Here is a 21,260-nt window from a genome sequence, read left to right on the forward strand (position 1 = left end):
CAGCAATATAAAATGATAGGCAAAGGCTTCATTTCATACCAATTTTATCGGCTTAGAATCCGTACAATGACAGCCAAGCATGAGCCTAGAGGGGGGCCTCATTATGACTCTGGCATTAGCCGGGCCGTTAAAAACGGATTGGACTCAATGGGAATGGGGAGGACGGATGCACCGGCACTGTGTCCAACAGTGCCGGTGCATCCGTCAAGGTCTGCGAGCGGGTGCCTTTCTGCCCGCCAGGTCACACCTGGCAGGCGGAAAGGCACCCGCTCGCAGAACTCATAGTTTGCCGGTCCGGAAGCAACATTACCGGCAAGCTTTCCGGTACCGTTGTTTCTGGACCGGCAAACTTGTAATGAGGCCAATGTCTTCTATCAGGTTTTAGGTGGTTCCGAAAGTCCTGCCATCCAAGCTGTTATTTTTATATTTTTGTAGCCCCTCATTTCTGGATATGGTGTGAGCAAGGGGCAAGCCTGCCCAGCCCAGACTAGGGGCAGTCCCTCCGGAAAACACCCGCCCCTACACCCTAGGGCAACTAGACAGGAAGGGGCTCTTCAACCTGCAAAATAAACTCGCTGTTAACAGTAGATGACTACGCCCTGTGTTCTTATTTTATACATTTGTAGGACACAGACAGCAAGGTGGATTTTTTTTATGGAGGGGTGTTTGTCGATGTGGAACCTGAGGGATTTGGCGCAGGATGTGAGCTCAGGTGTGAAGCCCTCAGAGTTCATGGTTGAAAGCCAGGTCTGTATGTCTGGGTGTTCGGTGTAGTTGGTGAGGAGTAGGAATTCTGTATTGAGGGGGTTGAGCTTTAGGTATGTTCTTGACATCCAAAACTGGATCAGCGAGAGGCTGGTTTTGAGCCTATGGATGTCCTTGATTGAGTCGATCCTGACATATAGCTATGTGTCATCAGCGTATTTGTTGAAGTGGATTTTGTGTGTGGCTAGAAGGGCTACCGGCGGCTACATGTAAAGATTGAAGATCACTGGGGAGAGAATGGAGCTCTGCAGGACGAAACAGGTGACTTGTAGCTTTGGCAATCTAGAGGAGTCCATTTGAACAAACTGCTGCCGGCTGGCGAGGTAGGACTTGAACCAGCGTAGGACAAGGTTGATGATCCCAATGCGCAGATGCAGGGTGTCCATAAGCACCTGCTGGTATACAAAAGCGTCCGAGAGGTCGATTAGAACCAGGAGGCTGGGGTGGCAGTCATCAAGGATGTTGAGAGCATCGTCGGCCACCGGTATGGGTGCTGTCTCCATGCTGCATCTGGGTCTGAACCCCAATTGGTAGGTTTGGAGGAGATTGTTGATGTCGATTTATTGCTGCAGTTGTGCGGCTACCAATTTCTCAGCTAGGAAGGGAAGATGGGTGATGGGGTTATAGTTACCTAGTTATAATTACCTAAGTTATCAAGATCCAGAGTAGGTTTCTTAAGTAGAAGGAGGATTTGTCCTGTTTTTAGGGTCGATGGGATGGTGCCTTGAGTTAGGGAGCTGTTGATGATTTCCAGGTAGGGAAGGAGAGCTTCTGCAGGGACGGTCTTGAGGATGGATGCTTGGAGAATATTGTCTGTACACAATCTGGCTTCGAGGGCAGCCAGGGTTTCTACCAAGTCCTCTGTGGAGAGTGTCTTAAATATTGTCCAGGATGTGGAGATTTTGCGAGGAGGGACATGAGGTGGGTCTGTGGCAGCAGAGCTGGGGTCTATGTGCTGGTGAATCTGGCTGATTTAGTTGATGAAGAAGGTGTTGCTGGCAGTAAATTTTTCGATGGAGTGTGGTATGGCAGGGGAGGATAGTGGGTTGATGCAATGCTAGACCACTTTGAAGAGGGCTCTGCTTTTGTTGTCAGCTTTTGCTATGGTGTTCTGATAGTAGGAGGCCTTGGCTGTGTTGATGAGTTGTCGGTGGGTTGCTCGTAGTTCCTTGAGGAGCCCCAGGCTGGATGCAGTCCTAGAGTGGTGTCAGGTTTTCTCTTGTTTCCTGATTACTCTTTTTCTGAGTTTATAGTTCTTGCATGCAGCAGGATGCTGATGGTTACAGTTTGCAAGTGCATTGTATCAGGGGTGCATGTCGGTTGATGGAGGCTAAAAAGGTGGCATTGAGTGCTTCCAGTAGAGAGTCGCAGTTCGGTTTGTGGTGTTCGGTCCATCTAAGGAGTAGGTTGGCGAAGTCTTCAGTGAAGGCTTCCACTGAGAAGTTCTTGAAGGACCTGAAGGTTTGTCTGATGGGTTTCTGCTGGAAGTGCTTGCCTGGGGTGGTGTGCAGAATGTTGAAAGGCACGGCTCGGTGGTCAGACCAGTCAAGCGGGAGAGGAGAGTTGCAGTGGAGGGAAGACAGTGCTGTGATGATTAGGTCCAGTACGTTACCTTTTCCGTGTGTTGGTTCTTTCATGTGCTGTGTGAGGCTGAGGGTGTCAATTAGACTGAGGAGAACTTCCTTCATTGGTTTGGTGGCATTGTTGCTGTCGAGGTTGAAGTCACCTAGGAAGATGTTGCCATGCGTGAGGGACATGGCGGTGACCAGGTCGGTGAAGTCTCGGATGAAGTCTGTGTTGGGTTTGGGTGGTCTGTAGATGAGATGGAAGATGACTGTGTTTGTCGGGGAGAGTGGAAAGTGACAGGAGAGGACTTCAAAGGAGTCAACGTTGTCAACTTCAAGTTTGGTGCAGGGCCACAAAGTCTTCTGGACAACTGCAAGGCCTCCGCCTGTCTTGTTCAGTCGGTCTCTGTTTTCGATTCTGTAGCCGTCGGGGACAAGGACGTCTAGGATGTGGGTGGAGATGGGTGACAGACCACGTATCAGTGATGAAGATGGCATCAAGTTCATGTGTGGTGATGAGGTTGGCGCTGTCTGTTTCCTGGGTGATAGCTGAGCAGACATTGGCTAGCATCAACTTCTGGGCTGTGGATGGTGAGGGGGTGCTGATGGACTTGGGACTGATGTGGGTGAGGATGCTGCATTGCGGAGTCCATGCCCTAGAGGAGGGGCGTTGGCATTGCCTGATGCTGGTGAGGATGGCCTCTGGGGAATGAGGGAGAAAACACATGTCAGCGTTTGTTTACCTGTTGTCTGAGAAGGGGTTCAGGCCCTGGGTCCACCCGGTCCAAACTGGAATTGCCCTTTTTTTCATCAGCCCTCAATTGAGTCGCCCAGGCAAGAGAGACCCTTAATCTAAGAATGAAGAGCAGAAAGGAAGAGGCAGGGCAAAGAAGGTGGATGGGCTTAGGCAAGGTGACCTAGTTCCACTTGCACCTGCTCACCAACTGCAAATGAAAGGAGGCCAGAGGGCTGCTTAAGAAGGGAAGAAGAGCAGCAAACCAGGAAGGCACCAACAGTTTAAAGTGATTGACCGGTGGGTGGTGCTTAGGCAGTGGCATAACACAAAATGTGGAGGCCCCCCTGTGAGCCATGCTGAGGGCCCCACCCCCAACTTGGCAAAAAATCACAGGTCGCGCCACTCTCTGGGCCGGCCTAGATTACTACGCATGTTCAATACACACGAACGTGCTGCTGCATGGGGTACGCCGCACACTGCACTAGGGAAAGATATAAATATGTATTTTAATGCATTATGCATTGCACTTTCTGAGAAAAATTGACTAAAAGGCCAGAGGATTTGCAATTGTTTTGTAGGGTAACACCAATCTGAAAATCAAGTCACTGACAGTGCACAGGAAGATTAACGCCTTAATTAATATAATGCTTTGCTATTAAAAATGGCATGCCACAATGAAAACATGTCCAACTGGCTGCATAATGTAGACCAGTCTAGACACATATTAATATATTACAGTAAAGCATGCCAGGCCACATTTAGACATACCTAGACTTGTTGCACAAAAATGACAGTCGAAGCAATAACACTTATCATGGTTATTTTATCACAGATGCCCAGAAAAATATACAATGCTGCAGTAAGAAACAGCTAGACTGGTAGAACCCAAATGACAGTCTAAACAGGTAATTACACTTATCCGGACTGCTTTATCAGAGATGCCCAGATAAATACAAGTCAAGCCAAACTAAGAAATTACTATACTGGCTGCACCAAAATGCCTCTCTAGCCACTAATACCACATATCATGCCTGCTTAGCCTGGAAATGGAAGTCGATTTATCGCACACTATCCATAACACATTCCATTTCCCGATCACCCCCCCCCCTGCACCAACACCCAAAATCACCTTCTCAGCCCAGAATTACCTCCACAACCCTTTTCCTTGTCCTGGTGCTTATGTAGAAGGCTCCTTGCCTCATAGGTAAGTACTGGGATGAGGAAAGGTGGGACTACGAGTGATGAAGATTACAGGTAACTAAGACAGGCATTACCTCCATGTCTCTCTACCTCATCCCAGTACTTGTGTATGAGACAAAGTGCTTCATACACAAGGACTGGAAAGAGGAAGAATAGGGCTATGAGTAATGAAGCGTACTAATAAGTAACCAAGGGATAAAACACAAGTAGTGGTTCAACACCAACGAGCTGACTGGGCTTCAGCCCTACCCCCGAAACCCCCTAAAATGATGGGCTATGTTGACTTGACCTAGCTGACATACAGAGCTGTTGCTGGACAGAACAGGACACAGATGTTGAACGGAACCTGTGTTTTGCTGTTAACAAAGGCCAGGCAATTACTATTGTAAAGCATTTCACTGTTAGTACCTGCATTTAAATGCATAATTCTTTAGGCAATTGAAATGTTGATGTGGGTTTAGTACTTGCATGCCAGAGAAGTGTTTGGAAGGGTAAAGAGGGGACAGGAGGCCACTTATTCTCACAGCAGTCCATAAGTGGGTGCTTTCAGACATAAAGGGGAGAGTTAACTGCTTGTAACATTGAAGCTGCACTAGAATAGTTTCATTAGAATGAAAAAAGAAGTTAGATGCTCCCACAGAAATAGTTGTGCCCCTCCCCCAACGCCTGTGAAGTTAGCACCTCTCCCAACATTTGAAGGGTTTGCTCTCCCCCAAAATGTAGGTTTTGATGCACCCCTCAATACAAGCACATACACACCATTCACCATACACGCACACACAGCCACCCATACATTAAAGTGTGTACCCTTTCACCATACAGACACACCCAGGCAGTCACCCATACATTTAAGTGTGCACCCTTTCCCCATCCAGGCACACTCAGGCAGCCACCCATACATTGAAGTGATCACCCTTTCACCATACACTCACACAGGCAGCCACCTATATATTTAAGTGTGCACCCTTTCACCATAAACTCGACACGCACACCCAGCCACCTATACATTTAATTGTGCACCATTTCACCATGCACTCACACAGGCAGTCACCCATACATTTAAGTGTGCAGCCTTTCCCCATACAGGCACACCCAGGCAGCCACCCATACATGTAAGTGTACACCCTTCCACCATACACTAGACACGCACAACCAGCCACCCATACATTTAATTGTGCACCCTTTCACCATACACTCACATAAGCTGCCACCTACACATTTAAGTGTGCACCCTTTCAACCTACACACACACACACACACACACATCATGGGATTGAGGGTTGCCCTATTACTTCAAAAAGAAATTGTTTCTTTTTGAAGTCACTTCGAATTCATAAAGAAATTTCTGTTAAGGACCATACCATAATGGAAATAATTTATTTATGAAGGCAGAGTTACTTCAAAAAGAAACGATTTATTTTTTAAGTCATAGATCTCCCTCCCACCGCAGAACATGGAGGCCTCCAGCCTAGAGGCTTCCGTGTCATGGGGGTGGGGGAAGCCCTGGGAACCTGTTTTTTAGACATTACACTGAGTCCATTGAAGACATATGCCAGCATTTTTTAAAGAACGTTGTATACATTTTGAACATGCACAAATCCTGCTCTAGGCGGACTGAATACAAATTAAAATATGGCTGGTGTTAGGAAAGATTTCGTTATTGTAGGGAACTTTCCTTCCATGTGGCAACCCCTAAACTTTTTGCTATTGTTTTCAACCTGTTTTCTTGACTTTGCCAGAGAAGTGCAGCCTTCTGCTGTACTCCTCTGGGCTTTCGCTCCTTTCTTACGGGGAAACTGACATGCCCTTAAGACAGTCAGTACCGGGGAACGCTGTTTCCCGTAGTTTCTTTTATCGTGTCGCCATTTTAGTGCAACACGACACAAGAGGGCACTGTAAGCTAAGTTACAGCTCTCTTGGGTCTCTAGCCTTCTACAGACCCTAGACACTCTTATAGGATGGTTTTTGGATCGGTGCAAGTCATTCAGGGACTGGGCTGGTGGCAGCGATCATTTGGTTTATTTTGAGCTCCTTTTGCCGTTCTGAGCACCTTTTTGCCGCGAACACAAAAGGGTGGCCCGGCTACCCAAAATGGCCGGACCACGAGGCTCCTTTGTCTCGTCCACTGTCCGTCTTGCTCCCTTTACCCTCCCCCGGGTCAGGCGACCCGGGGCCTTCCTTATTTGGGCATGTAGTTTCCCGCGAAACACGGTTGCTTTCGCGGGCTTCTACATGTCGTTTGAGTGCCCCCAGGATGTGGGCTGGGCTGTCTGGTCCCAATACACATCCTGGGTGCCAGAGAGTCTAGGGTGGTGTGAATGCCTGGGACCACTGTGGTCCGTGATTGGTCCACGTATGGTATGTGTGTTGATGAGCGGATCTCCCATTGGCTCCCCTCCGTTTTGGCGCGAAGGGAACCGTGGATAAGAGGGAGCTGGAAACACCACTACCATGTCGATCTCCTGAGTTCTTACGAACCCAGGGATACAGGAGCCAAGTATCCTGCGAACACGAGGCTGGACCGAGGAATCACTGGTGACCCCCTGAAGAACTTCTGCTCCTCATTGCTGTCGTCCGGTGAAGCCCTTTCCACCTAAGATCGAACAAGAAGGCCTGTACTGGCGCTTCGACCTATTGGAATAGCAGGACCAGCTATTCCCGGCACCTTCATCAACTCCTGCTGTAAGCCTTCGGAAGTGTCTCTGGGCCATCCAGTTGACTGACCAGCTTACTAAGGAGGCCTGCTCTGTAATCGCCGACAGGTTGGGTGGTGTTCTGAGTCCGGGGCATGCTCACACGCTTCGTTTGCTTAGCAGTCCTAAGCTAGAGGTGAGCGGTGCTCGTTTGGCTTGAATACACCCGGCCGTTCCGTTGCCCTGCTGTGGCGACAAAACTGTGCTTGTTTCTTCGATCGGGACGTCTTTTTACTCTGCACGACGACGAGACGTTCCCTGCTCTTCAGAACCTGCCAGAAGCTGTATCTATCGAGGAGAAGCTCGGGCCTGCTTGCTTCGGGGACCGGTGAGTAGATTAGCTAGGATCTGGTCGCCCTCCTGCAGTGCCCCTTGCTTTTCCCCGCTGTAAATACAGCACCCCTTGCCCGTACTCGCGCCCTGCTTCTGCCTCACAGTGGAGGCTGCGCTAGAGTCGCGGACCGTGTTCTCCTTCATTAGAGCTCCCTACAGAGCTGTTCAACGTCCTCCGAAGAGCTTCACCTTCTGCCCATTGGCACCGGCGTGTGCAGGTACTTTTGAGCGCTAGGCTCCACTCTTCGTAGGGATTGGACTACCATCTAGTTAGGGGCCTCAGAAGGCGGACATATCACACGCATTGGTTCGCACTGCCTGTTTTCCTTCCCCTGCAGGTGGATAACATATTTCGTGCTGCTAATGCTGTGAAACTGTGTATTCTGTATATATATTGGGTGGATAGTGTATGTGTTGGTTTAATATCGTTGTATATTGCTGCTTTTACTGTAGTTATTAGTTTCAAGGCCTTATAATAAATGTGTATCTATTTTTGATATAAACAACTGTTTGGAGTAGTTTGTAAGCGCTCTTGCTTTGTGTGCTCACTGTGGGCTTTCAGTCACCCTCACCCCTCTTGAGACCTAGTCTTGACCGCCGCGATCGCTACCTTGATTGGTCTGGCTTGTCCAGAGGTTACCCTGTTCCAAGTAATTAGGTTGGCCTTCTGAACCTCTGCGCCACCAGGACAGAGTTCAGAAATCCGTCTTAACAAATTGGTGTACAGCGGTGGGATACGACTGAAGGTATCCAGTGTTGCGCACGAGCTAAGGCGTTTTCAGGTTATTCCAACCAGGACACGCAGTAAAGTATTGAATATAACGTTAAAAAGGCCATAGTCCTATCGACAGTATGGAAACGAATACTTTATTAACCTTAAATGCTTCGAAATCTGAAACATTGAAGAAGATGTGTGCGGAGAGAGGGGTTTCCTCTCAAGGCACTAAATTGGAAATGATCCAGAGAATCGTGGCGTGGCAAGAAGCGCAGCTTGACGCTATAACTTCCGAGGACAGTGCAGAAGGTGGTGGGGCTGCTCTCACTGGCAGAACCGACGGTTCTGCCGCTGCACTGATCCATCACGACCACGAGGACAGGGAGGATGTAATGTCTAACGTTTCCTCTGCCAGTGTTGATGGGGAGGCTATGCTTGAATTCAAGAAGCAAGAGCTGCGGTTTAGGCAGCAGGAGCTTGAATTCAGCATAGCCAAACTGAAAATCGACCAGGCAGAAAAACAAAAAGACAGGGATCACCAGTTGGAACTGGCCAAGCTTCAGTTCGCAAATGGGTCCAAGGGTCCTGGACATGGTTCTGGGGCTTCCTCTCATCCACGGTTTCCAAAAGATCTGCTCAGTGTGTATGAGGAACGAAATGACATTATGGACTGGTTAAATGCGTTTGAGTATGCATGCGAGGTTCAAGAGGTTGATAATGCGGATAAGATTGCATGGTTACTCAGCAGACTGCCCCATTCTGGTTGCAGTGCCATTATGGAAATGTCGAAGGCTGAGCGCGCTGATTTTGCAATGTTGAAGCAGACTCTCATTTTAAAGTTTGGGAAGACTCCGACCCAATATTTGAAAAGGTTTAGAGAGTATAAGAAAAAGGAAGGTGGTACTTGGGTGTCGTATGTAGCTGAGTCCCTGAAAAACTTGACTGGCTGGGTTGAAGGTTATAAGGTTTCTACCTTCGAAGGCATGATCAATCTGGTCATGCTGGAACACATTTTTGCTTCTTCTTCCCCGGAGCTTAAGCAGCATTTGGCCGATTCGAAGGAGATAGATCCTAAGAAGCTGGCCATTGCAGCAGATTTATGGGTGTCACATCGAGTGTCCCATAAGGACAAAACTCATCCTGGTAAGCAGGAGGAAGGGAAAAAGTCCAAAGATGTGGAGGGTGGGGAATCTGCTAAATCTTCTTCCCATAAGGGCCACAAAAAGAAAAATAAGGGTAAGCCATCCGAGAACTCACAGGGTAGTGGAGGTTCGCCTCCGAAACAGAACTCTGGTTATAATAAGCCTCCCTACGTAAACAGACCCAATGGGGCTTGTTTTTCTTGTGGAGCAACTGACCATGTGAAGGGGGATCCCCGTTGTAAGGTTAGACCTTTGGGGGTCCACTCCGCTAATCTGGCCTTCTCCTCCTACGAGGAAGAAGAGATTACAGGAGCATCCTTCTCCTCAGACTCATTTCCCAGCGGAATAGAGGCTGAGGTAGTTTTAGTGTCCCTGGGTTCCTGGGAGCCTAAAGTCGCAGAGGCGTATGCTAGGATTCCGGATAATACCAAGCACTACTTTAAAGACAGTGTGCTGATCAATGGAGTGGATACTCCAGCTCTTAGGGATAGTGGGTGCAGTCGAACTGTAGTGGATTCTACCTTGGTAGACTCAGAGGAAGTTGCCAGAGCTACTCTGATGCCCACTAAGTTGGCTGACGGCCCCCTCCGTATGTTTCCCGTGATCCCTGTTAATCTAACTTTAAATGGTACAGCAGTTAGGATTCCAGTGAGCATTCAGAGAAACGTCCCGGGAAAGGTCTTGTTGGGCAATGATCTCAGAGCTCTAGGGCTCGTAGGAGACACTGCCGAAAGACCCTACACACGGTCTCAAGCACGGGCAGCATTGGCCAAGTCCAATACGCCGCCCCAGCCGAAGGGGAAACCCAAGGCGAAAGGAGTCAACAAGTCCCGACGGGGGAAAGAGAATATTCCCCCGAACTCGCCTACCACTGCGGTGGAGGGAGTTGGTCAATCGCCCGAGCCTGACGAGGAGGTGGCGATGCCTGAAGTGTTCGACCCCAACGACCATCCTGAACTAAAAGACTTGTTAGTTGAAGGAGGTCCTGATAGGGACGACTTCAGTAAGGGCCAACGTGAGTGCCCATCTCTGGAAGGCCTAAGGAGACAGGCCTGCTCCCAGCTTGAGGGTGAACCTCCTGGGAAGCATCGGATTTATTGGGAAGGTGGACTCCTGTACAGTGAGCCCACAGAGTCTACAGAAGGAGACCATAGGAGGTTGGTGGTTCCCCTTTCTGTTAGACCCTTCCTCCTGCAGTTGGCGCATGAAGTTCCCCTTGCTGGTCACCTTGGAATGAAGAGGACCAAGCAAAGGTTATCTATGCACTTCTACTGGCCCAAGATGGGGGTGCAAGTAGAAAGTCACTGCAGGAGTTGTGCCTCCTGCCAGTTGTCTGGTAAGGTTGGCGCGACAATCCAAGCTCCGTTGGTACCGCTCCCAGTTGTGGGGGTACCATTTGAAAGGGTAGGGATCGACATCGTTGGTCCCCTTGACCCGCAAACATCCTCAGGCAATAGGTTTATCCTGGTGCTGGTCGACCATGCAACCAGGTATCCTGAGGCCATCCCATTAAAGACTGTAACTGCCAAGTCAGTTGCAAAAGCGTTACTCGGCATATTTACTAGGGTTGGCTTCCCTAAAGAAGTTGTGTCAGATCGTGGCAGCAACTTTATGTCGAAGTATATGCAGGCTATGTGGAAAGAATGTGGGGTCACCTACAAGTTCTCTTCTGCATACCACCCCCAGACCAATGGTCTGGTGGAGCGTTTCAACAGAACGCTAAAGAGCATGATTGGGGCTCTGGAGGAGCCCCAGAGGAGGAAATGGGACCTTCTTTTACCATGCTTGTTGTTTGCCTACAGAGAGGTACCACAGGAGGGTGTTGGCTTCAGCCCCTTCGAACTTCTGTTCGGTCATCCCGTACGGGGACCCTTAGCCATCGTCAAAGAGGGATGGGAGATGCCCACTCCCCCTGTTACTACCAATGTAGTTGACTATGTGCTAGGGCTCAGAAAACGGATGGTACTCCTGATGGGCTTGGCTAGTGAAAAGTTGAAAGCAGGACAAGCGCTGGTGAAACATTGGTACGACCAGAAAGCTTCCTTAATTCACTTTACACCTGGTCAGCAAGTCCTGATCATGAACCCCATAAGGCCTCGCGCTTTACAGGACAAATGGTCAGGCCCTTACACAGTGGTGGAGCCCCTGGGTGAGGTGAACTATTTAGTGGACCTTGGAAGGCCTGGACAGGCTCCAAAAGTGTTCCACGTAAATAGGCTGAAGGCTTTCGTCCCAAGAGTCGAAATCGCAGCACTGCTACTGGCGTCAGACGTTGAGGAAGAGGAGTCAGAACCTCTTCCCGACCTGTTCCAAAGCGGTCCTTCAGATAGCTCCGTTGAGGGTGTCCGAGTGGCCTCTCACCTGACTTCTGATCAGCAGGCTGAGGTGAAAAGTTTGCTTAGGCAGTTTTCCCCCCTGTTTTCACAGTCGCCTGGTTTGACACCTTGGTGCAAGCATAACATTGACACAGGAGACAGTGTACCTACCAAAAGTAGGGGATACAGGATGTCGGATAAAGTACGGTCTTATATTAAGACCGAGGTCAACAAGATGTTAGACCTTGGGGTGATTGAACCCTCTAGTAGTCCTTGGTCCAGTCCTGTGGTATTGGTTCCAAAGGCAGGCACCTCTGAATTGAGGTTCTGCGTGGATTACAGGGCTCTGAATGCTGTCACCAAGACAGACGCTCACCCCTTGCCTCGAACTGACGAGCTGGTGGATACCTTGGGTGCCTCCAAGTACCTCAGCACGTTTGACCTGACTGCGGGCTATTGGCAAATAGCTTTAGCAGAACATGCCAAGGAGAAGACAGCATTTTCAACTCCTGACGGGCTTTACCAATTCCGGGTAATGCCGTTCGGATTGAAGAATGCACCTGCCACTTTCCAGAGGCTTGTGAATCATGTGTTGAATGGGTTGGACGAATTCTGTCTTGCATATCTGGACGATATAGCAGTTTTCAGTGCCACCTGGGAAGACCATGTGAAACACCTCGGGATTGTGCTCCAGGCTCTTCAGAAAGCCCACTTGACCATAAAGGCGAGTAAATGCCAGATTGGACAAGGCTCAGTGGTTTACCTTGGGCATGAAGTAGGTGGAGGAAGGATACAGCCTCTCCCCAGTAAAGTACAAGCAGTACAAGACTGGCCTACCCCCACTACACAAACCCAAGTGAGAGCCTTCTTAGGACTCACGGGTTATTACCGCAATTTTATGGCAGACTATGGCACCATAGCTGCTCCTCTGACTGCCCTCACAACTCCGAAGAAACCCAAGAAGGTAACGTGGACTGACGAGTGTGAGAAGGCCTTCAATGGCTTGAAAGACTCCTTGTGCCAGGCCCCTGTGCTCAGGGCCCCTGATTATCAAAGACCTTTTATCGTGCAGACGGATGCCTCTGACACTGGGATAGGAGCTGTACTATCACAAGTAGATGAGAAGGGTAAGGAACACCCTATCGGTTTTATTAGTCGCCAGCTTAAGGACAGAGAGCTCAGATGGTCCACGGTAGAGAAAGAATGTTTCTCTGTTGTGTGGGCCCTAAGGAAGCTGCGGCCCTACCTCTATGGGACCCACTTCACTGTGCAGACTGACCATAAGCCGTTAAAGTGGCTAATGAACATGAAGGGGGAGAATCCAAAGTTGCTTAGGTGGTCCATAAGTCTACAAGGCTTCGACTTCACTATTGAGCATAGGCCAGGTGTCCAACATAGCAATGCTGATGGGTTGTCCAGAATGTTTTACCGACCTGAACAAGAGACTCATCCAGGGGTGGATTAGTTCCCCCTGTCCATAGTCTGGGAGGGGCGAGTGTTAGGAAAGATTTCGTTATTGTAGGGAACTTTCCTTCCATGTGGCAACCCCTAAACTTTTTGCTATTGTTTTCAACCTGTTTTCTTGACTTTGCCAGAGAAGTGCAGCCTTCTGCTGTACTCCTCTGGGCTTTCGCTCCTTTCTTACGGGGAAACTGACATGCCCTTAAGACAGTCAGTACCGGGGAACGCTGTTTCCCGTAGTTTCTTTTATCGTGTCGCCATTTTAGTGCAACACGACACAAGAGGGCACTGTAAGCTAAGTTACAGCTCTCTTGGGTCTCTAGCCTTCTACAGACCCTAGACACTCTTATAGGATGGTTTTTGGATCGGTGCAAGTCATTCAGGGACTGGGCTGGTGGCAGCGATCATTTGGTTTATTTTGAGCTCCTTTTGCCGTTCTGAGCACCTTTTTGCCGCGAACACAAAAGGGTGGCCCGGCTACCCAAAATGGCCGGACCACGAGGCTCCTTTGTCTCGTCCACTGTCCGTCTTGCTCCCTTTACCCTCCCCCGGGTCAGGCGACCCGGGGCCTTCCTTATTTGGGCATGTAGTTTCCCGCGAAACACGGTTGCTTTCGCGGGCTTCTACATGTCGTTTGAGTGCCCCCAGGATGTGGGCTGGGCTGTCTGGTCCCAATACACATCCTGGGTGCCAGAGAGTCTAGGGTGGTGTGAATGCCTGGGACCACTGTGGTCCGTGATTGGTCCACGTATGGTATGTGTGTTGATGAGCGGATCTCCCATTGGCTCCCCTCCGTTTTGGCGCGAAGGGAACCGTGGATAAGAGGGAGCTGGAAACACCACTACCATGTCGATCTCCTGAGTTCTTACGAACCCAGGGATACAGGAGCCAAGTATCCTGCGAACACGAGGCTGGACCGAGGAATCACTGGTGACCCCCTGAAGAACTTCTGCTCCTCATTGCTGTCGTCCGGTGAAGCCCTTTCCACCTAAGATCGAACAAGAAGGCCTGTACTGGCGCTTCGACCTATTGGAATAGCAGGACCAGCTATTCCCGGCACCTTCATCAACTCCTGCTGTAAGCCTTCGGAAGTGTCTCTGGGCCATCCAGTTGACTGACCAGCTTACTAAGGAGGCCTGCTCTGTAATCGCCGACAGGTTGGGTGGTGTTCTGAGTCCGGGGCATGCTCACACGCTTCGTTTGCTTAGCAGTCCTAAGCTAGAGGTGAGCGGTGCTCGTTTGGCTTGAATACACCCGGCCGTTCCGTTGCCCTGCTGTGGCGACAAAACTGTGCTTGTTTCTTCGATCGGGACGTCTTTTTACTCTGCACGACGACGAGACGTTCCCTGCTCTTCAGAACCTGCCAGAAGCTGTATCTATCGAGGAGAAGCTCGGGCCTGCTTGCTTCGGGGACCGGTGAGTAGATTAGCTAGGATCTGGTCGCCCTCCTGCAGTGCCCCTTGCTTTTCCCCGCTGTAAATACAGCACCCCTTGCCCGTACTCGCGCCCTGCTTCTGCCTCACAGTGGAGGCTGCGCTAGAGTCGCGGACCGTGTTCTCCTTCATTAGAGCTCCCTACAGAGCTGTTCAACGTCCTCCGAAGAGCTTCACCTTCTGCCCATTGGCACCGGCGTGTGCAGGTACTTTTGAGCGCTAGGCTCCACTCTTCGTAGGGATTGGACTACCATCTAGTTAGGGGCCTCAGAAGGCGGACATATCACACGCATTGGTTCGCACTGCCTGTTTTCCTTCCCCTGCAGGTGGATAACATATTTCGTGCTGCTAATGCTGTGAAACTGTGTATTCTGTATATATATTGGGTGGATAGTGTATGTGTTGGTTTAATATCGTTGTATATTGCTGCTTTTACTGTAGTTATTAGTTTCAAGGCCTTATAATAAATGTGTATCTATTTTTGATATAAACAACTGTTTGGAGTAGTTTGTAAGCGCTCTTGCTTTGTGTGCTCACTGTGGGCTTTCAGTCACCCTCACCCCTCTTGAGACCTAGTCTTGACCGCCGCGATCGCTACCTTGATTGGTCTGGCTTGTCCAGAGGTTACCCTGTTCCAAGTAATTAGGTTGGCCTTCTGAACCTCTGCGCCACCAGGACAGAGTTCAGAAATCCGTCTTAACAGCTGGAAAAAGCCCATAAGACAGGAGTGTTCATTTTTAGATGTTTTTCGGCTCCATGGAAATGTGCTTTATCTATTTGTAGTCCGCCTCTAGCAGGTTTTGGACATGTTCAAGATGTGCACAATGTTCTATAAAAAATGTTGGCATATGTCGTCAATACACTCAGTGTAATGTCTTAACAACAGATTCATTGTATTTATAACAGGTCCCACGAGTTGCACATGAACTGATCTAATTGTTTTTGCCAAGGCCGAGACTAAAGCCCAACTTTTCCTGCATTTGAGCTACACCTCACACTACGTTGGGAGAAAAAAAAGGTCTGCATATTTGTTATGTGCTTAGTCCATGTACTGTAGAGATGGAACAAAATATAAGAAAGCAGCATGTGACACCACACCTTTATTTTATGTTTGTAGACACACTGCCTTACCAAGGGTTGTTGAGGATCCAGTCCCCTCGAAAGCAGCTTTTTCGGTCCTGCTGAAGGCTGCGGTCACTATCTGCTACAGGAGGCAAATGGGACGAGTGTACCCCACAAAACCAGGCCGAAACACGTAGTGGCAAAATTATTTAAGATTGAAACTCCCAGATATAGGATATTTGGGTACCACAAAGAGTATAACTGATTCCACAAGAGTTCATAATACATGTCCTGTGGATTTGCCACATAGACATACTAGCTGATAGGGGCGGAAGCAACATAGATCCCTCAGTTTTGTCTGCATATCAATACTACTTTTTCCTGCCATGGAAGAGTTTTCCTCTTGTATCTTAATGTGATTTTTGTTTTTCGCGTAATGTATCACACGCGCACTTACCCTCAGGCACGTTTTTATACGCGATAGGTACGCCATTTTGTATGCTTTCCAACAGGATATTTGGGTCCACATCCAAATCTTGTGTTTTGTCTTTGAATCCACTAACTCTTGCGAGATTGGCCCGCAAACATAGATGTGAGGCCGGGTTTCCTACTCGCTCATGAGACTGCATGCATGTTAAGCCTACATATCTGCCATGCTACAGGCTACAATGCACCCACGCAAACCAAATGACTCAGAGCAATCTCTGATGCCTCCAGACATCTAACCTATAATTCTTCCAAAACTCCCTTTGAATTCCAAGTGTATATTAACCAAACACATATGTCTCTGTGTCTTATAAAGTGGTCTTCCATACATCCACACTTCTAACAAGGAATATCCCACTTGCATGAGTCTACAATCCCCTTCCATGCTTTCCCTCCCTCTTACCTCCATCTTGCTCTCCTTCTCAGCAGACTAAGGCTGGTGAACTCGAATGGGGGCACAACGAGCCTCGGACAAACATTTGGTGCTTTCAAACTAGTGCGGTGGTGATTCAGGGCATTGTAAAGGCATAGTGGCATCACATAGGTCAGAAATTGGTGCTTGCATAACTGTGTGGAGCATTTATCCTGCTCATCTTGTGTGTGTGGAATATATTTACACATATAGCCGCATGGTCATTATAAACGTAACATATGGTTAATATTGATGAATATTACCCGCTTTAGCCAATATGTTTTCCATTTTCATTCTTTTTCCTCCGTCCCCCTAGGTGGCGCTGTTGGATATGGCTGTAAATTACTACATGTCACAGGTTCTGCTTCCTCACATTAATGGTGAGTGACTAGAACATGGGTCAACAGATGGAGGAGAGTGAATCTAGATACAGAATAAATATGGCCATGGGATACAAATATGCTGCATGTTCCCATTGGTGCTAAGAAGCATGATGACTGGTCGCAGTGATTCATTTGGTAGAAATAGATTGGAATCTGAGCTGCAGGACCAAACCCTTGAGTTAAAGGTCCTTGCTGCAAAGGGTTTACTCAACGTTGTTCCTAATAGGTGGTATCCACACAGGACAACCTGCCATTTTGTCAAAGGCCAAGCAAGTAGGGCCTCAGGCTTAAAAAATGCAGGCTCCCAAATAGTGCTGCACCCGTTTCAGAAGTTGGTGGAAGCTAGATAAGGGTAGACATTATCGCATAATACTTGGGATTTGTGTGCTATGTGTACACGGTGTCCTCTCCTGCAGGCTGGGGTCTGGAGTATTGCGCCATTATTAGGAGCTTGGCAATTTGTCAAGTTTGTCATGTCGAGCTCCTTAATGCTGCATTGTCATATAGAGCCTAGTGAGATAAATTGCAATATTATAACATGTAATGCCCTGAGCCAGTGGGAAAAGGGGCTTCATTGGTACAAAAAAACGTACGATGCTGTGACAGATGGAGAAGAGAAAGCTACAAGGATTAGAGGTGGGTCAGAAATAATGAAAACGGAAGAAGAGGGATAAGTAGCAATGAAGGAGAAAGGAGGAAAATGGAAAGCAAATAAATAGGAAAGAAAAGAAGGAAGAAAGAGTAGTGTTGAAACTGCCTAATTGCATTTGTTTATTTGTAAAGCGCTTATACTCAAGTGCAGTGCTTCAAAGCGCTCCAAGGCGGGAGAGGAACAAGGGAATACAGTAGTCATTCTTAGGCCTTGAAGTTTCCGAATGATCTAACAAAATTAACTAGCATACTAGGCCTGAGGTATTTCTACTAGTGCATGACAGGAGGGAAGAAGGGAAGGGCTCTGCGGGGGGGAGGAGCATACAGTGAATAAGCTGCTGTATTAGACCTAACCACTTGTCAGATAGTACATGAGAAAGAGACACGAGAGAAGGAGGGGATAGGGGGGAAAGGACATACAGAACAATAAGCTACAGTACTAGGCCTGGCGGCATTCAGATTGATTGATGCTAGGTCATCATCAATAGTGCGCCTATGCGCAAGTGTTTCAATCGCAACCAAGCTAGGGAGGGGAGACAAAGGGAGGATGGGATAAACGAACTTGCTAGGCATAGTGCATTCAAGGTCATGCAAGTGCGCAGACAGGAAGTGTGAGGGAGGTGGAGGGGGAACAAGTGCACCCAGTCCTTCAGGGGCCTGCGTTAAGAGCAGAGAGGTTGCTCCCCACACTGTATGTATTCTGAGTGCAGTAGTGAAAGGCAAAGTGCAGAGGCCCGGAGGCAAGTGTGGGACTGGCGGGGAAGCCTGGGACCTGGGTGGCTATGGAGGTGCAACAGGCGACCAGTCAGCGAAACTGAGCAGAGTTGGGGAGGATAAAGAATGAGGGAGGCAGTAGAAAGGAGAAAGAAGGGGAGAGGGAGAGAGGAAGAGAGGAGGAAGGTCTTAAGGAGTTTCCGGAACTTGAGAAGGTCCGGCTCAAGACAGAGAGAGGCAGGGAGGCTGTTCCAGAGAGAGGCACCTGCGGAGGAGAAAGTTCTACCCCCAAATCTCTGTTTGGAGAAACGGCTCACCTGCAGAGAGTTGGAGGAGGCTGAGCCAAGGGCTCTAGAAGGAGAGTATTTAGGAAGAGAGTGTTATAGGTAGTGCAGGCTCTGGCCTGAGAAAGCCTTGTGGTCTATGCAGAGGGATTTGAACTTGATCCTTGCAGCCACGAAGAGCCAGTGGAGGGATTTCAGCATAAGAGAGATGCAGTCCCTGGGCTTGAGGCCAAGGATAAGTCTTGGGGTTCTGTTCTGGATAAGTTGAAGAGGTCAGAGAGTAGAAGTAGGAAGATTGAAAACGAGACTGTTGCAGTAGTCCAGTCTAGAGAAAACCAGGGCTCTGGAGATCGTGGGCCTCTGGGGCAAAGTGAGAAAAGGTAGAATACCTCTGAGAAGGTGCAGCTGGTAGTTGGACTTTTTAGTGATGTCCGAGATTTTAGAAGAGAAGGAGAGAGTGAAGTTGAAGATGACCCCCAGATTATTTGCCTCAGTGGTGGGCGAGGGCGCAGGACCAAGGGAGGTCGGTGAGAGTGCAAGTGGGAAAGCGTGAGCAGGGGTCCCAATGCAGATGATCTCTGTCTTGCTGAAATTAAGGCAGCAATCATTGGCGGCACACCAGGACTGAATTGAGGACAGGCAGTCAGGGATGATCGAGGAGGAGGAAGAGGCCGATGGTGGCCTGAAAGAGAGCTGTGTGTCATCCGCATAATACTGAAAGTTGGAGGTGAAGCCAGAGATCCTGTGGGCCAAAGAGGCCAAGCAGGATTTGGAGAACCAGGGGGATAGGTTAGATCCATGGGGATCTAGTGATAGCGGAGGGAAAGGACCCAAGTTCCATCTGGGAAGGACGATCTGAGAGAAAGGATGCTAACCACGCCAGGGCCTGCTCTGTGATGCCCATGGTATCACGGAGACATGACACCAGTATGTTGTGGTTTACTGTATCGAAAGCTGAAGAGAGGTCAAGAAGTATGAGGACAGAGGGAGAGTTAGAGTCAAGATTTGAGAGCAGGTCTTCATGGGTGTTCGGTTCAGAAGAGCAGGTTCCATGCCTCTGGATACTCTAAAGCCAGACTCATGGTCATGGAGAAAGCCAACAGATTAGATGTGGAGGGTAAGTTGGGAGATAGCCAGCTTCTCCAAGTGTTTGCCCATGAAAGGAGTGATGGTGATCGGGCAATAGTTTTCTTGAATGGAGGGGTCAGCAGAGGGTTTTTTGAGCAGAGCGTGCACAAGAGAGTGCTTAATAGAAGTGTAGAAAACTCCAGTAGCAAAGGAGAGGTTTTCAGAGGTCTGCCAAGGCCGCAGCGAGAGAGTCGATGATGTCCTTGATGGTTTTGGAGGGGCAGGGGTCGACCTGTTTGGAAGAGGCTTTCATAGACTGACTAGTCTGGAAATCTCCTCAGGTGTGACATGGGAGAGGGAGGAGAGAAGAAGGGAGGGGGCGGCCGATAGGAGCCCAAGATATGATGGTGCATGATATGATGGTGCATGAGTGGGTACGGAGGAGAGAGAGGACCGGATGTCCTGTGTTTTGGCGGTGAATTGTGCAGCCAGGGCCGAGCAAAGGGACTGGTTGGGTGTAATAGAGGATGAGGCTGCCGTAGGGTTGGCTAGTTCCTTGCAGACTTTGAAAAGTTTGGCTGTGTTGTTGGATGCCATTAAAATGTGACTTCTTTTCTTTTCCAGAAATATTAGGGAAAGGGTTCCCCTTTCCAGTGTTTGATCATATGAAACTGTCAGATATTGTGCTTCAGCCTCACCAGGTGAGTCAACGCTTTCCTTTTCAGGAGCCCACTGAACTCTCTTTATTCTTACTCTTGCACGTCTAATTATTGAACTACAGTACATATGCAAATTGAATTCTGTCTATATCACACCTGAGAGAGGTTAACTAAATCCATTATGTCATGTCCCCAATCCCACTTGTGGAGACCCAGATAAGAAGGGCAAATGGGTCAAGTCCTAAAAATTAAAGTGGGGGGACTCATCAACAAAAGCACATTTAATTATATTGGCTTTGCATAACAACACAAATTGCATAGGACGAATGACATTTGCATTTTATAAAATCAACACACACACAAACTCAAGAGAGGATATTTTCTTCTAATAGTGTTTTTGAAAAGTTAAAAATGTGTGCATGTTTTAAATACCAAGAACCAATACAAATGTTTTCCCTGGAGCATGCAGTACCTAAATGGGACATTTCACCTTTAGTTGTTTGTTATTTTTAATCAGGTTATATAGTGCAGTGGCGAAGTGTCTGGCTTGCAAACTTGACGATTGTGGTTAGATCCCTGTGGACAGCTTTAATTCACAAATTCACAGAAGACATTCAATGTTTCTCATTTTAGCTGGGGGGGGAATGGAGTCCAGCCTCTGAAAAAAGTGGCTGGACTCCGTCCACCCGTGTGTACCTTCGACTGGGCACGAGAGACAAATGTGGAGGGCAACCTTTTTTCTTTATTGCCATACATCAACAGACTTTTCCCCTCCTCTGGTCACTTCCCTTCCTCCGCCCATCTCCCTCTCACCCCTCCTTCCCTTGTACAGTGTACCTCCAAGGAAGGATACAACAGGTTAGACCTTGCTTCACTGACTCCTCCATTACAGGTCTCTCTCTCCCTCTTTCTCTCTCTCTCTCTCTCTCTCTCTCTCTCTCTCTTTCTCTCTCTCTCTCTCTCTCCCTCTCCCCCTCCCTCTCCCCCTCCCGCTCTCTCTCCCTCTCTCTCGCACACACACCCTCTCATTCTCCATTTCTTTCTTTCTCTCTCCCCACCTTCTCTTTCTCTCTCTCTCACTCTGTCTTTCACACACTCTCTCATGCTCTTTCTCTCTCTCTCCACTGTACCTTATTTGCAGATCTTCGGCATCTGTCCTTCACCAATTTGGTCAGTACACTCC

General features: G+C 48.7%; 1 protein-coding gene across 2 annotated transcripts in view; it reads left to right on the plus strand.

Annotated features, from left to right (window-relative positions):
• LOC138581218 (bactericidal permeability-increasing protein-like) overlaps window positions 1-21,260 on the plus strand; it is a 624,704-nt gene that overhangs the window by 531,668 nt on the left and 71,776 nt on the right. Inside the window, exons 13-14 of one of the 2 annotated variants that reach the window (XM_069652398.1) lie at window positions 16,635-16,698; window positions 20,043-20,119. The exons of the other annotated variant lie outside the window; for it this stretch is intronic. Coding sequence (XP_069508499.1) covers window positions 16,635-16,698; window positions 20,043-20,119 — 141 coding nt within the window. The remainder of the gene's footprint in view (window positions 1-16,634; window positions 16,699-20,042; window positions 20,120-21,260) is intronic. 2 annotated transcript variants of the gene reach the window in all.

This window comes from Ambystoma mexicanum, chromosome 3p, assembly GCF_040938575.1.
Source record: "Ambystoma mexicanum isolate Mex_15411 chromosome 3p, UKY_AmexF1_1, whole genome shotgun sequence".
Taxonomy (NCBI): domain Eukaryota; kingdom Metazoa; phylum Chordata; class Amphibia; order Caudata; family Ambystomatidae; genus Ambystoma; species Ambystoma mexicanum.